A 13,811-nucleotide genomic window follows, 5' to 3' on the forward strand; every position below is an offset into this window, starting at 1 on the left:
TTTTGTTCTGACTATTGCATTACCACAGTAATAACTACATATGCAGTGTGTGCACCTTATTATTCAGGTATCCATAGAACAACAGAGACAAAGGCATCACAAACACAGTTACTTTCTTTACAGGTTTATTTATGATGCATACCAACGTGGTCTCAGCATTTCGTATGATATGTAATGAATTTCAATTCATACGATATGTTACGAATTCCAATTTGTTGTTGCTAATGTTAGCTAGGTTATGGTTAGGGAGGTTAGCTAAAATGGTTAGGGGAAGAGTTGGCTAACATTTTAAGTAGTGGCTAAAATGCTCAAGTTGTCCATGATGAGGTTCACGTTCTATGCTTACCCATCCACCTGACCAACCACCCTCCGTTTCTACTCCCTGACGAAGGCCATGTAGCTGAAACACGTTGGGTTTTTTAAAACTTAAATGCATTTTAATGAATTATATGAAGAGTGCCTTGGTCCTCCTTTCTTTTTGATGACCAATTCACTCCTTTTACCAAAGAGCACCTTCTGTCTACCAAAATGTACTATTGTGTCCCTTAGTAGCGCTTCCCTTCCTCCTTTTTCCACCCTCCTTTTTGTTTTTGATTTAAGTAACCTATCTTGTGTAAACATACCAAACATAACATACACTACATGACCAAAAGTATGTGGACATCTGCTTGTCGAACATCTCATTCCAATATCATGTACATTAATGTGGAGTTGGTCCCCCTTTTGCTGCTTTAACAGCCTCTACTCTTCTGGGAAGACTTTCCACTAGATGTTGGAACATTGCTGCAGGAACTTGCTTCCATTGAGCCACAAGAACATTAGTGAGGTCAGGCGCTGATGTTGGCCTGACTCGTAGTCGGCGTTCCAATTCATTCCAAAGGTGTTCGATGGAGTTGAGGTCAGGGCTCTGTGCAGGCCAGTCAAGTTCTTCCACACCGATCTTGACAAACCATTTCTGCATGGACCTCGTTTTGAGCACGGGCCATTGTCATGCTGAAACAGGAAAGGGCCTTCCCCAAACTGTTGCCACAAAGTTGGAAGCACAACATTTTCTAGAATGTTATTGTATGCTGTAGCGTTAAGATTTCCCTTCACTGAAACTAAGGGGCCTAGCCCGAACCATGAAAAACAGCCACAGACCATCATTCCTCCTCCACCAAACTCTACAGTTGGCACTATGCATTGGGGCAGGTAGCCATGGAAACCCATTTCATGAAGCTCCTGACAAACAGTAATTGTGCCGACGTTGCTTCCAGAGGCAGTTTGGAACTCGGTAGTGTGTTGCAACCGAGGTCAGACATTTTTTACGCGCTTCATCACTCAGGGGTCCCGTTCGATGAGCTTGTGTGGCCTACCACTTCATGGCTGAGCCGTTGTTGCTCCTAGACGTTTCTATTCCACAATAACAGCACTTACAGTTGACCAGGGAAGCTCTAGCAGGGCAGAAATTTGACGTACTGACTTGTTGGAAAGGTGGCATCAGAATGACGGTGCCACGTTGAAAGTCACAGAGCTCTTCAGTAAGGCCATTCTACTGCCAATGTTTGTCTATGGAGATTACATGGCTGTCTGCTTGATTTTATTCACCTGTCAGCAATGGGTGTGACTGAAATAGCTGAAAACAGTCATGTTAAGGGGTGTCCACATACTTTTGTATATATAGTGTATCATACTAATTTCAGGGTCCCGGATTTACGTTTGCTATGTTACGTCTAATCTATGACCAGTCTGTGCATACACATCATGTGGAGAGGCAGTGTCATGAAGATATATATTTTGTGGCAAAGAAAAAAGGGGATTTGTGTATCGAGTAAGGTAGGTAAGGATGTGAATCTGGGAAATTCAAACAGTGTTTAATGCTCCCACCTTTACAATCCCTCAGTCTATTATATCATTCAAAGTCATATAAACAGCCATTTTCATTACGATAAACATGTCTGGTTTTCCACCACAAATTACTCATATTTTACCATGTAATAACAGTATAATTCTGTAATAAAATATAAAATCCAACTTCTAATCTCTTTGTCGTCTGCTGCGTTTTTCTCAATATTAAGTGCAACTTATCTTAAATCAGCACAAACAAATACAGTCGGTCTTAAGCCTCACTGTGTCTTACAGTGGAGAAGGTCAGGTCAGAACCATCCCTCTCGGAGATCTCACTATGCTGTGTGGCCATAATGGTTTCTGGGGTAACGCTCTGGTACTGACGAGCTGTGCCGAATGGTTTAGCAGCCAATAACCCCATATAGTTCTTCTCTCCTTCATCTCCCTGTGTCATGGGTGTACGGCCAAATCCATCTATGGCTCTCCACCTCTGTTGTCCCCTGCTCCTCCATCCAGAACCAGCTGCCTCTTCTCCCTCTGGGAAAGGTGGTGGTGTTCCTGGGGCACTAGGTGGAGCCAGGTGGGGCTGAATGTCTACAACTAGACGCCTCCTATGGCGGGGGATTTGGAGTGGAGACTCTATAGGCCTCGCCTCATCAGTGGAAGTGGAGAAAAGGGATGATGTTTTTGGTAAAGACAGTTGGGGAGAGGGATTGGTTTCTTCCTTAAAGCCTCCGTCCTTTCTGCTAATGGTACGCTCTAGTATGGGACTGCTGTAGTCTGCTCTGGCTCTCCTGCCCACCTCATCTGTGCTGCTGTCTGAGTTGATATTGAGAGCACTCCTTTGAGAGAAAGAAACATTCATGTTTGTAGAACTGTCCTTTGTGTCCCACCTTTGTGTCTCTGACAGTGCCTTCAGACCACCAAGCCCTGGCCTTTCCCACCTGTCCTCTGCTCCGGTCTTCCTCTCCACATCATCTGTGGTACTGGCTGAGTTGTAAAGGCTTATATTGAGAGCTCTTCTTGGGGCAAAGGAGACATTAATAGGCGTGTCCCCAGGACTGAGCAAGAAATCTGTGACGTCTCTCCCTGGTTTCTTTGTGTGTTCTGTAAGCTCATCTCCATTCTCACTGCTAGCAGAGGATGATTCGGCAAGTGTAGCATCCTGAGAGGGCTGGATATTCTGATGGCTCCAGAGTCCAGGGATGTAGAGTGGAACTGGTGGCTCCTCAGTTCTCGCCCTGTCTGAGGAGGTGGAGTAAAATATTGATGTTTTGGGAGCAGGCTTGGCATCTTCCTGAAAACCTCTATCATTTGTGGTGGTTATACTCTCATACGTTGACTCTGATGATTGATTTTGAAAACTCTCCTTGGAGAAGCCAATATTGAGAGCTTCCCTTGGAACAAAAGAGACATTCATGGGTGTGTCTCTAGGACTGAGAGATGGATACTTATATGTGACATCAGGGACCTTAGCTTTCTCCTCTTCTCTTTTTTGGTTCATTGTAGTCTCATCTTCACTCTCACTGCTGGAAGAGGTTGATTCAGAGTTATGTGATGTTCGTAGGGAAGCAGGTGGAGTTTCCTGATGAGGCTGAATATCCACATGTCTCCTGAAAATAGGGATATAGAGTGGAACTAGAGACTCTTCATCCCTTGTCCCATCTGAGGGAATTGAAGATTTGGGAAGAGGCTCCTTTGTACTGATGGCAATCTGGGAGGTTAGACCCATGCCAGTCAAACTTGGCTCTGATTGATACTGAAAACCCTCCTTGGAGAAGCCAATATTGAGCGCTTTCCTTGGAGCAAAAGAGACATCAATGCCTTCGGGAATGAAAGATGAATCGCGGTCCTGAGATTTCTCTTCCCTTTTTTGATTCATTGTCGTCTCATCCTCACTTTCACTGTTAGAAGAGGATGAACCAGCAGGTCGGCATGACCCTGGGGCAGCAGGTGGAGTTTCCTGAGTGGCCTGAATATCTAAATGTCCCCCGAGGCTGGGGATATCTAGTGGAGTCTCTCCAGTCCTTGTCCCTTCTGGGAATCGATTTTGGGGAAGAGGCTCCTTTGGGGTGAATTCACTCTGAGAGGAGAGATCCAAGCTAGGCGACCTTGTCTCAGGCTCTTGTTGATATTGAAAACCCTCCTTGGAGAAGCTGATATTGAGAGCTTTCCTTGCGGCTATAGAGACATTAATGTCTCCAAGACTGAGAAATGGATCCTTGTGTGTGACATCTGGGACCTCTCTGTCAAGTTCCTTACTCTCACTTCCAGAAGATGATGAACCAGAGGGTGGTGGTGTTTGTGGGGCAGCAGGTGGAGTCTCCTGAGGAGGCTGAATGCCCACATGTCTCTTGAAACTGGGGATATAGAGTGGAACTAGAGACTCTTCATCCCTTGTCCCATCTGAGGGAATTGAAGATTTGGGAAGGGGCTCCTTTGTACTGATGGCAATCTGGGAGGTTAGACCCATGCCAGTCAAATTTGGCTCTGATTGATATTGAAAACTCTCCTTGGAGAAGCCAATATTGAGCGCTTTCCTTGGTGCAAAAGAGACATCAATGCCTGCGGGAATGAAAGATGAATCGGAGTCCTGAGATTTCTCTTCCCTTTTTTGATTCATTGTCGTCTCATCCTCACTTTCACTGTTAGAAGAGGATGAACCAGCAGGTCGGCATGACCCTGGGGCAGCAGGTGGAGTTTCCTGAGTGGCCTGAATATCTAAATGTCCCCCGAGGCTGGGGATATCTAGTGGAGTCTCTCCAGTCCTGGTCCCTTCTGGGAATCGATTTTGGGGAAGAGGCTCCTTTGGGGTGAATTCACTCTGAGAGGAGAGATCCACGCTTGTCGACCTTGTCTCAGGCTCTGATTGATATTGAAGACCCTCCTTGGAGAAGCCAATATTGAGAGCTTTCCTTGGAGCAAAAGAGACATCAATGCCTGCGGGAATGAAAGATGAATCTGGGACCTTAGCTTTCTCTTCTCTTTTTTGATTCATTGTAGTCTCATCCTCACTTTCACTTCTAGGAGAGGATGAACCAGAGGGTGGTGGTGTTCGTGGTGGAGCAGGTGGAGTGTCCTGAGGAGGCTGAATATCCAGACATCTCCTGAGGCTGGGGATATAGAATGGAGCTGGAGACTCTCCAGGCCTTGTCCCGTCTGAGGGCAATGAAGTCTCCTTTGGGGTGAGTGCACTCTGGAAAGAAAGACCCGAGCCAGTCAACCTTTTTTCAGGCTCTGGTTGATATTGGTAACCTTGCTTGGAAAAGCCGATATTGAGAGCTTTCCTTGGAGTCAAAGAGACATTAATGTCTCCAAGACTGAGAGATGAATTCTTCTGTGAGACATCTGGGACCTCTCTGTCAAGTTTCATTGAGTTATCTCTAGTCTCATCTTCACTCTCACTGCTGGAAGTGGATTCAGAGGGTGGTGGTGTTTTTGCGGGAGCAGGTGAAGCTTCCTGAGGAGGCTGAATATCTAAACGCTTACTGAGTCTGGGGATGTAGACTGAAACTGGTGGGTCTTCAACCCTTGCCACGTCTGAGGGCAATGAAGTTTGGGGAAGGGGCTCCTTTGTGCTGATGGCACTCTGGGTGGTTCGATCCAAGCCAGTCGACCTTGTCTCAGGCTCTGGTTGATATTGAAAACCATCCTTGGAGAAGCCAATATTGAGAGCTTTCCTTGAGGCCAAAGATACATTAATGTCTCCAAGACTGAGAGATGGACCTTTGTGTGTCACAGCTGGGACTTGAGCTTCATCCTCCTCTTCCTCATCGCTATCCTTGTTCACTGTGTACTTTGTGGGTTCATCACTACTATCACTGGACAAATCAGAGTGCTCTGAAAACAAATGAGAGCGTTGAACTTCCTGTCTCAGTTCACTCACATGAAATCCATCCTCATCTGGAGAGGGACTGACTGGGTCCTTATAGTGCTGCTTGTCCAAACTGACATCTTGTTTGAGATAGGGGTTCGCTGCTGCAGGGTCTGTTGTGCTATCATGTGTAAGTAGTGCATCCTGGACAATCTCCTTCTCCTTCACTACCCCCATCTCTGGGTTCACAGTGTACTCTGTAGGTCCATTCCCACTGTCACTTGAGTTGCTGGAGCTGGACTCATCATTCTCCCTCCATTCTTTCACAAGTGTTTCTTTATTCCATGCTTGTTCATACTCTTTTCTCAACTGATCAGCAAAAGCAGAACCTGAAAGATCTTGACTACTGGATCGTGCCGATGCACCTTGGATGGAATCAGGGAACTCAAAGCTCTCTCCGCTGTCATTCCACAGCTCAGGATCCATGGGGTTGGGATCTGCCATGTTTGATTTCCTATAAGTAAATCCAGGGATCTCACCCACTCTGCCAATGTTGATCTGTAGAACATCAACTGGTTTAACTGTAGGGAAATCTGAACTCCGCTCACAGGAGTCGTCTTCCTTCTGGGGGGATTGAGGCTCCCAGGAATTATTCCGGGTCTTGAGCTCCTCCAATCTCTGAGCCAAATTGTCTTTGGGCCAGTCCATATCCTGATCCCTATCTGGACTCTCCTGGTCAGAGTGTGAAGACACAGACGAGCTTCGACACCCCTGCAACTGTTCTGGGTCGGGGATGGATTCAAACTCCATGCCGTGGGTATGGACTGGGTAAGCGCCCCTTTGTGGTTCACTCAGAGACCTATCAGAGAGGTCTCCACTGTGAGTGTCTGTCTCTGGGTTGTCATGTCGGAAGCTTCCTGAGCTGACAGAGCCCCGTACCCTAGGCTTCTCCTCCTCAGGCGGGTGATAGACCTCAAGGGAGGGGTGTGAGGTATCCCTCTCCTGAACATTCTCATATGTTGCATCATATTCCCCAGCGAGGTTGTCCTGCATGCCATTGGCCACAGTATCATAGTATGGAATACTATTCTGATCCCTTTGTTCTGAAGGATGTCCACTAAATGTCACTCTTCTCTCCCTGTGTGTCCCTCGTTCCTCTCGCTCATCCTCATCTGAATAGGCCTTGTTATCGTAGGGGGACTGCCCAGCAGAGGAGACCGATTGTGGTGGGGAGGTGCTTTGCTTGGTACGGTTACAGCAGCTACAGCACCTCCTCCAGAGAGCGTCCAGGAGAGGTCTGGTCAGAGCACCAATTACAAATGCTACCAGGAAGGTGATGAACACAGACAGGCAGACAGCCAGGACCAAGTCAGACTGTGTTCTCTGGGTAGCCCTGTGGAGGTCTAGAGAGTTCAGGTCTGTCTCCTGACCTTCCCCCTGGATGCTGCCTAACTCTGAGTTCATCTGTAGCCGCTCCCTGTGTAAACTCCTAGTGTCTCTGGTTTTCCTCTCTGCCTTGTGAACAAGCAGGTTGAATACAGACACAGACTCCTCGTGAGGCCCAGAGACACACACGTACAGTCCTGCGTCTCGCTCTGTGATGTCACTGATCAGCAGGCCTGCCTGGCTCCCAGGAACTTGTCCATTGGGCGTCCACCATGTTGAATCTAGAACAAATACACAGTGGGAGACTATTATAAAGCCAAGCATGATTACAATTTGAATGGTTGTTAGCTATATACTCAATACACACAAACAAAGAAATGAAAGGTCCAATGCATCTGTTTTTATTTCTGGATAACAATTAAGTACCTTACTGTGATTATTTTCAATTAAAATGGTCAAAAAGAAACAAAAATAGCTTCTTAGCTCTAATTTTGCTAAAACTGTCTGGTAGTGGTCTGAGTGGGGAGTGGAAAACTGAAAACTAGCTGTTATTGGCAGAGAGGTTTGGAACTCTTTCTTATTAGTATATTAACTAATTTACCGCCTGGTGATGTCACTAGGCAGGCCAAAACTCCCACCAAAACAGGCTGAAATTTCAGTCTGCCTTTTCAAACAGCTCGCACACTAAAAGGGCATTATCATCATTTTCACAATGCCACATTATTATTCCAATCTCATAGTGTGGAAATATATACGTATAAAACACAGGGAAATCACGTTTTTGACTAGACTTGGCCATTAACTGTTGGTGTAATGCAGGGTCCTGCCCCCCCTCTGGGTGCACGTTTTGGATTTAGCCCTAACACTACACAGTTGTTTCAAATAACCAACTCATAATCAAGGTTTGATTATTTGAATCAGCTGTGTAGTGCTAGGGCAAAAAACAAAACATGGGGGGGGCAGGACCGAGTTTGGGAGACCGTGAAAGAAGTGTGTTACCTTGCTTTGGAGAGCCACAGGGCAACAGGATCTCCGTCCCTTTATCCACTGTCACATCCTGGTGGAGCCCCGACCTGTTCTCAGCAGTAGAGCATGTGAGGTCACTGTCCTCCAGGTGTAGCAGGTCTCTACCTGCGTGGGTGGAGGGGGATGTACACACCACCCCCCTCCAGGTCTGCTGCAGGGCCCTGTCCCTGTCGTAGGCCATCTTCCTCCTCAAGCTCCGCAGGCTGCAGTCACACCTCCACCTGTTCCCACTCACCTCCACCAGGGCATTCAGGTTACGCAGCGACAGGTAGGCTGATGGAGTGATCGTGGTCAACAAGTTGAAGCTCAGATCCAGGACCTTGAAGGATGACATTATGAACATGAATATCAAAAATCTGGTCAGGTGGGAGGAAAAGGATAACAAAATGGCTGTTATGATGTTGTAGTTATCATGTGTATAGTTACCCTGAGCTCTGGCATGTCCCTCAGGGCCTGTGGGTGGAGGTTGGAGATACGGTTGTGCTGCAGATGGATCTCTCTCAGAAGGGGGCACCTGCACAGGTCTCCAGGTCGAAGGTCAGAGATCCTGTTGTGGGAGAGCTGCAGCACCTGTAGGAACTCACTACCTCCCAGGCCTGAAGGACAAAGCACAAACACAGTCCTAACATTGGAGTAACATTGGTGTAATTACACAGATGACTGGGGCGGCCCCTGTTTGTCCTCAGTGTGAATGCACAGAGGATAGTAGTTGTAGAAATCAACTGTGGGAGCAATTATTAGGAAATGGAAGACATACAAGACCACTGATAATCTCCCTCGATCTGGGGCTCCACGCAAGATCTCACCCCATGGGGTCAAAATTATCACAAGAACGGTGAGCAAAAATCCCAGAACCACACAGGGGGACCTAGTGAATGACCTGCAGAGAGCTGGGACCAAAGTAACAAAGCCTACCATCAGTAACACACTACGCCGCCAGGAACTCAAATCCTGCAGTGCCAGACGTGTCCCCCTTCTTAAGCCAGTACATGTCCAGGCCCGTCTGAAGTTTGCTAGAGAGCACTTGGATGATCCAGAAGAAGATTGGGAGAATGTCATATGGTCAGATGAAACCAACATATAACTTTTTGGTAAAAACTCAACTCGTCGTGTTTGGAGGACAAAGAATGCTGAGTTGCATCCAAAGAACACCATACCTACTGTGAAGCATGGGGGTGGAAACATCATGCTTTGGGGCTGTTTTTCTGCAAAGGGACCAGGACGACTGATCCGTGTAAAGGAAAGAATGAATGGGGCCATGTATTGTAAGATTTTGAGTGAAAACCTCCTTCCATCAGCAAGGGCATTGAAGATTAAACGTGGCTGGGTCTTTCAGCATGACAATGATCCCAAACACGCCTGGGCAACGAAGGAGTGGCTTCGTAAGAAGCATTTCAAGGTCCTGGAGTGGCCTAGCCAGTCTCCAGATCTCAACCCCATAGAAAATCTTTGGAGGGAGTTGAAAGTCCGTGTTGCCCAGAAATAGCCCCAAAACATCACTGCTCTAGAGGAGATCTGCATGGAGGAATGGGCCAAAATACCAGCAACAGTGTGTGAAAACCTTGTGAAGACTTACAGAAAACGTTTGACCTCTGTCATTGCCAACAAAGGGTATATAAGAAAGTATTGAGATAAACCTTTGTTATTGACCAAATACTTATTTTCCACCATCATTTGCAAATAAATTAATTAGAAATCCTACAATGTGATTTTCTGTATTTTTTTTTCTCATTTTGTCTGTCATAGTTGAAGTGTACCTATGATGAAAATGACAGGCCTCTCTCATCTTTTTAAGTGGGAGAACTTGCACAATTGGTGGCTGACTAAATACTTTTTTGCCCCACTGTATATATTTTTATATTTAAAAAATATGTATACATTGACCATATTAAATTATAATTGTAATTGCACACACATTGATGTCAGACATGCACCTACCTCAATGCTCTGTTGCTGATGACTGGGATGAATGCAGGAGCAGATTTCAGGAGCAGGATAAGACACCCTCTTTTTGACTGATGACTAATATAAGGGCATGTACATGAAAGGCCTGTCTGGCTTGTATGATTATGAAGCTCATAATGCTTCATGACAGTGTCATAAAGTGTATTTTCTACAAGCTATTTAAAATATGATCTAAAAAAACATGACTAAAGAATTCATTACACTAACAACAAAGGATTTAAGAAACAAACTTTCAAACAAAAGGAAACTTCTTGGCAGGGGAAAAACTCATTTGAATAAATGTGGGTTTTAACACTCTTATGTACTACGTGTCATAACCAGACAAAACATAATGCAATGCATGTCACAGCAGGTGTAAATGTATTGGTCATGACAGTGTTATGACCATATTATGACAGGTTATGACAAGTTATGTCAGCTGTTATAAGCATGTCATGTTGTGCTTCTCCACCTGCATTGCTTGCTGTTTGGGGTTTTAGGCTGGGTTTCTGTACAGCACTTTGAGATATCAGCTGATGTACGAAGGGCTATATAAATAAATTTGATTTGATTTGATTTGTTATGACACTGGGTGTCAAGTAAAGTGTTACCGCAAAATATATTTAAGAATCAAAAGTAAGAGTATAAATCATTTCCAATTGCTTACATTAAGCAAACCAAACGGCACAAGGTTCTAGTTTTGTATGTATTTACGGATAGCCAGGTGCACACTCCAACACTCAGACATCATTTACAAACAAAACATTTGTGTTTAGTGAGTCTGCCAGATCAGAGGCAGTAGGGATGACCAGGGATGTTCTCTTGATAAGTGTGTGAATCGGACCAAGCATTCAAAATGTAACAAGTACTTTTGGGTGTCAGGATAAATGTATGGGGTAAAAAGTACATTATTGTCATACTTGAATGTAGTGAAGCAAAAGTAAACGTTGTCCAAATATCAATAGTAAAGTACAGATACCCCCAGAAAACGACCTAAGTAACACTTTAAAGTATTTTTACTTAAGTGCTTTACACCACTGCCTGGGACAACAAACAATCACTGGGGTTGGGTAGAAATATGTGTACTGTTATGACTGATTAAAGCCAAGCATTTTCTATTGACAGCACTTATTTCACACTATGATTTTCAGTCTCCCCAGTCTCCTCTTCTCTCTAGCGTGAGACTGCTGAGCTGAAGTGAGACATTGTGGGCCTGGGCTTCATTAGAGGAGCACTGGGAGACTGTGAGCAGAATATCAAGCAGCATAGAGAGGCCTCTGTCTGTCTCACAGAGCTCACATAACAACCGCCCACAGTCCTCACAAACCTCAAACTAGGAGAAAACACTCACAGTCACCAGGGGATACATATAAAACTCAAAGGTTCAACTCTTCTGATGGAATGTTGACAAAGAGAGATTAACTACTACTGTAAAATGATGATTGAGGCTTGGCCCTCTTTTAAAACACAATCATTGCACTTTTACACCCTCTTATGAGCCATTGGAATGTCAGTAAACAGCCTCGAAGATTGGCTAAAGATTGTGCAATGGTTTGTCAAGTTATTTTTTGTGATTGGCAGGGCTGGTTTAATCATTTTCTTTTAGAGCAAAGTCCTAATTATTAAGGATAATCATTCACAGGCGTATGGGTGTGAATGTGTGTGTGTGAGCATGTGTGCTTATTTACTGTATGTGTGTTAGGCAAAGTCACATTTTCTGATTAGTGTAACTACATGTATAGTACAGCGAAGCAATTCCTTATGTATTTGTGTGTGTGTGAGAGAGAGACTCACCTTCAGGAATCATCTCTAGCTGGTTCCTCTCAGCAGAGAGCAGCTGCAGAGTTGGGGCCCAGGACACACATCTCCCTCGGCTACGTGAGAGGGGGATTTTCCAATGTTTACCCCTCCAGGTACTCCGCACACACAGAGACAGGTGAGTGATGCTGTTGTGTCCAAGCCATAGACTCTTAAGCGTCCAACTTGACCATGAGGGGGTAACGGACTTCAGGAGGTTGTGAGATAGATCTAGTTCAGTGACAGTGGATGGAACATGTTGTTGGGCCTGGGAAAGGCCAGCGAAGGAACAGTTTAGCAGACCTTTCTGACAAAGGCAGGACTCCGGACAAGCAGGGGGAACGGGAGAACACTGGAGCCCCTGGATGAGGAGGAGCAGCACTGCAGCACAGAACATCCACTGAGACACGGCCATCACAAACCGCCCTGTGCCTATATAGGTAAAACGAGAGAGAATAACTCAACTTAGCGAAATGTGAGTTTCAACATGAAAGACAATATCTGAACACATACCGTATTAAATATGAATCTAATACATCTAACACATACAAAAACACCCGAATGGAATCAAAACACACACATTACTCTCAAATGTAGAAATCAAACTGCAATATTGGCACACGTCATAAACAAAAATCTAAATGAATACGTAAAAAAAAATAAAACTCACCCTTCCGTGTACACATTGTATACAACCGAAACGAACTTGTGACTCTCACTCTCTCCCCACCCAGTGCACCGGCAAAGGTAGCATATTATTTTACTTTGTCTCCTGTAGTTTCAGATCAAAGTCTACAGTGTGTACTGCCATGTTGAGTCAAACATGCACATACACAAAAATGACATAAGCATTTCGCAGATTCCCTCAATCATTCACATGCCATGGTTAATGTCTTACCAGGATGTTATTACCCTCTCCTTCATAGGTAACTGTGCTGCCAGGAATCCTCATAACAAGGACATCTAAGCCCAGCTTGGATTTATTATTGATTGATAAATCACTGGATCGGAACTGAATTAAGCTATAAAAAAAAAATCTAGGTTATTTAGCCCCTTTACAGTGTGAAATGTAGTAAACATGTAATACACACTAAATGAATTGTGGCATAACACCTCCAAGTGGGCATTGTGGGATAGGGCACAAAAAGGGTGGTTTTAAACATGAAAATAAAACTGCAAATTGACAAAAGACAACAGGGCCTTTCAAACACAGCACAACCCTTTATTAAACAAACATGGAAGTTAAATAATGGACATTTTTCCAGTGAAAACAATGAATACATACATAAATAAAGGCATGGAGTCCATATTGCTGCTTGAGATGATGACCACACTGTTACCGTAGCAACAATTGAATATGCACTCCAGTTAGCACAAAGTAAATACACATCACACGTGTAGCACTGCTACTCATGTTATATTGCACAAAATGTCACTCAAAATTATTTGTTTCAAACCAATGTTAGCAAAATGTATAATTGAAACAAACACAAAAGCCTCATGAATACCACCCCAAAAAAAAAAAAAAAAAAAAAGCAGCTGACTGCATTCATCTGTAGTATATTTTACAATTGTCCTGTTTCTGAGCATTAGGCAGTATGATATTACAGACACATGAAAATGAATTCCATTTGGCACCGAAACTAAAGACACTCAAATCTCTTCCCTTGTGAAACCACAGAGACAATGTTTGGCACATACAGGATGAGAAGGCAGATGTGCAGGACATTCCAAAAGTATTCAGACCACTTGACTTATTCCACACTTTTTTTTACGTTACAGCCTTATTCTAAAATGGATTAAATATTTTTTTCCCTCTCATCAATCTACACACTATACCCCATAATGTCAAAGCGAAAACAGGTTTTTAGACATTTTTCAAAATGTATTAAACATTTTTTTTTTATTATCACAGTATTAAGACCCTTTACTCAGTACTTTATTGAAGCACCTTTGGCAGAGATTACAGCCTCAAATATTCTTGGGTATGACCCTACAAGCTTGGCACACCTGTATT

At 44.3% G+C, this 13,811-nt stretch overlaps 1 protein-coding gene across 1 annotated transcript; it reads right to left on the reverse strand.

Moving 5' to 3' along the window:
• Positions 1-1,837: 1,837 nt before the first annotated feature.
• On the reverse strand, positions 1,838-12,590 carry LOC109898019 (uncharacterized). Its single transcript, XM_020492754.2, has 5 exons — positions 12,465-12,590; positions 11,792-12,226; positions 8,480-8,649; positions 8,027-8,372; positions 1,838-7,308 (listed from the first exon to the last, which is right to left on the reverse strand). The coding sequence occupies exons 1-5, from the start codon at positions 12,478-12,480 to the stop codon at positions 2,099-2,101; spliced, it is 6,177 nt and encodes a 2,058-aa protein (XP_020348343.1). The 5' UTR covers positions 12,481-12,590; the 3' UTR covers positions 1,838-2,098.
• Between the last annotated feature and the right edge of the window lie 1,221 nt (positions 12,591-13,811).

The sequence above is a fragment of the Oncorhynchus kisutch genome, linkage group LG10 (genome assembly GCF_002021735.2).
Source record: "Oncorhynchus kisutch isolate 150728-3 linkage group LG10, Okis_V2, whole genome shotgun sequence".
NCBI lineage: Eukaryota > Metazoa > Chordata > Actinopteri > Salmoniformes > Salmonidae > Oncorhynchus > Oncorhynchus kisutch.

Excerpts from the sequence above, each read along its gene's own strand:
- LOC109898019 (XM_020492754.2), bottom strand. Across the intron at positions 8,373-8,479 it reads GGGACATGCCAGAGCTCAGG|GTCCTGGATCTGAGCTTCAA; the intron begins GTAACTATACAC and ends TCATCCTTCAAG. Across the intron at positions 7,309-8,026 it reads CTGTGGCTCTCCAAAGCAAG|ATTCAACATGGTGGACGCCC; the intron begins GTAACACACTTC and ends TATTTGTTCTAG.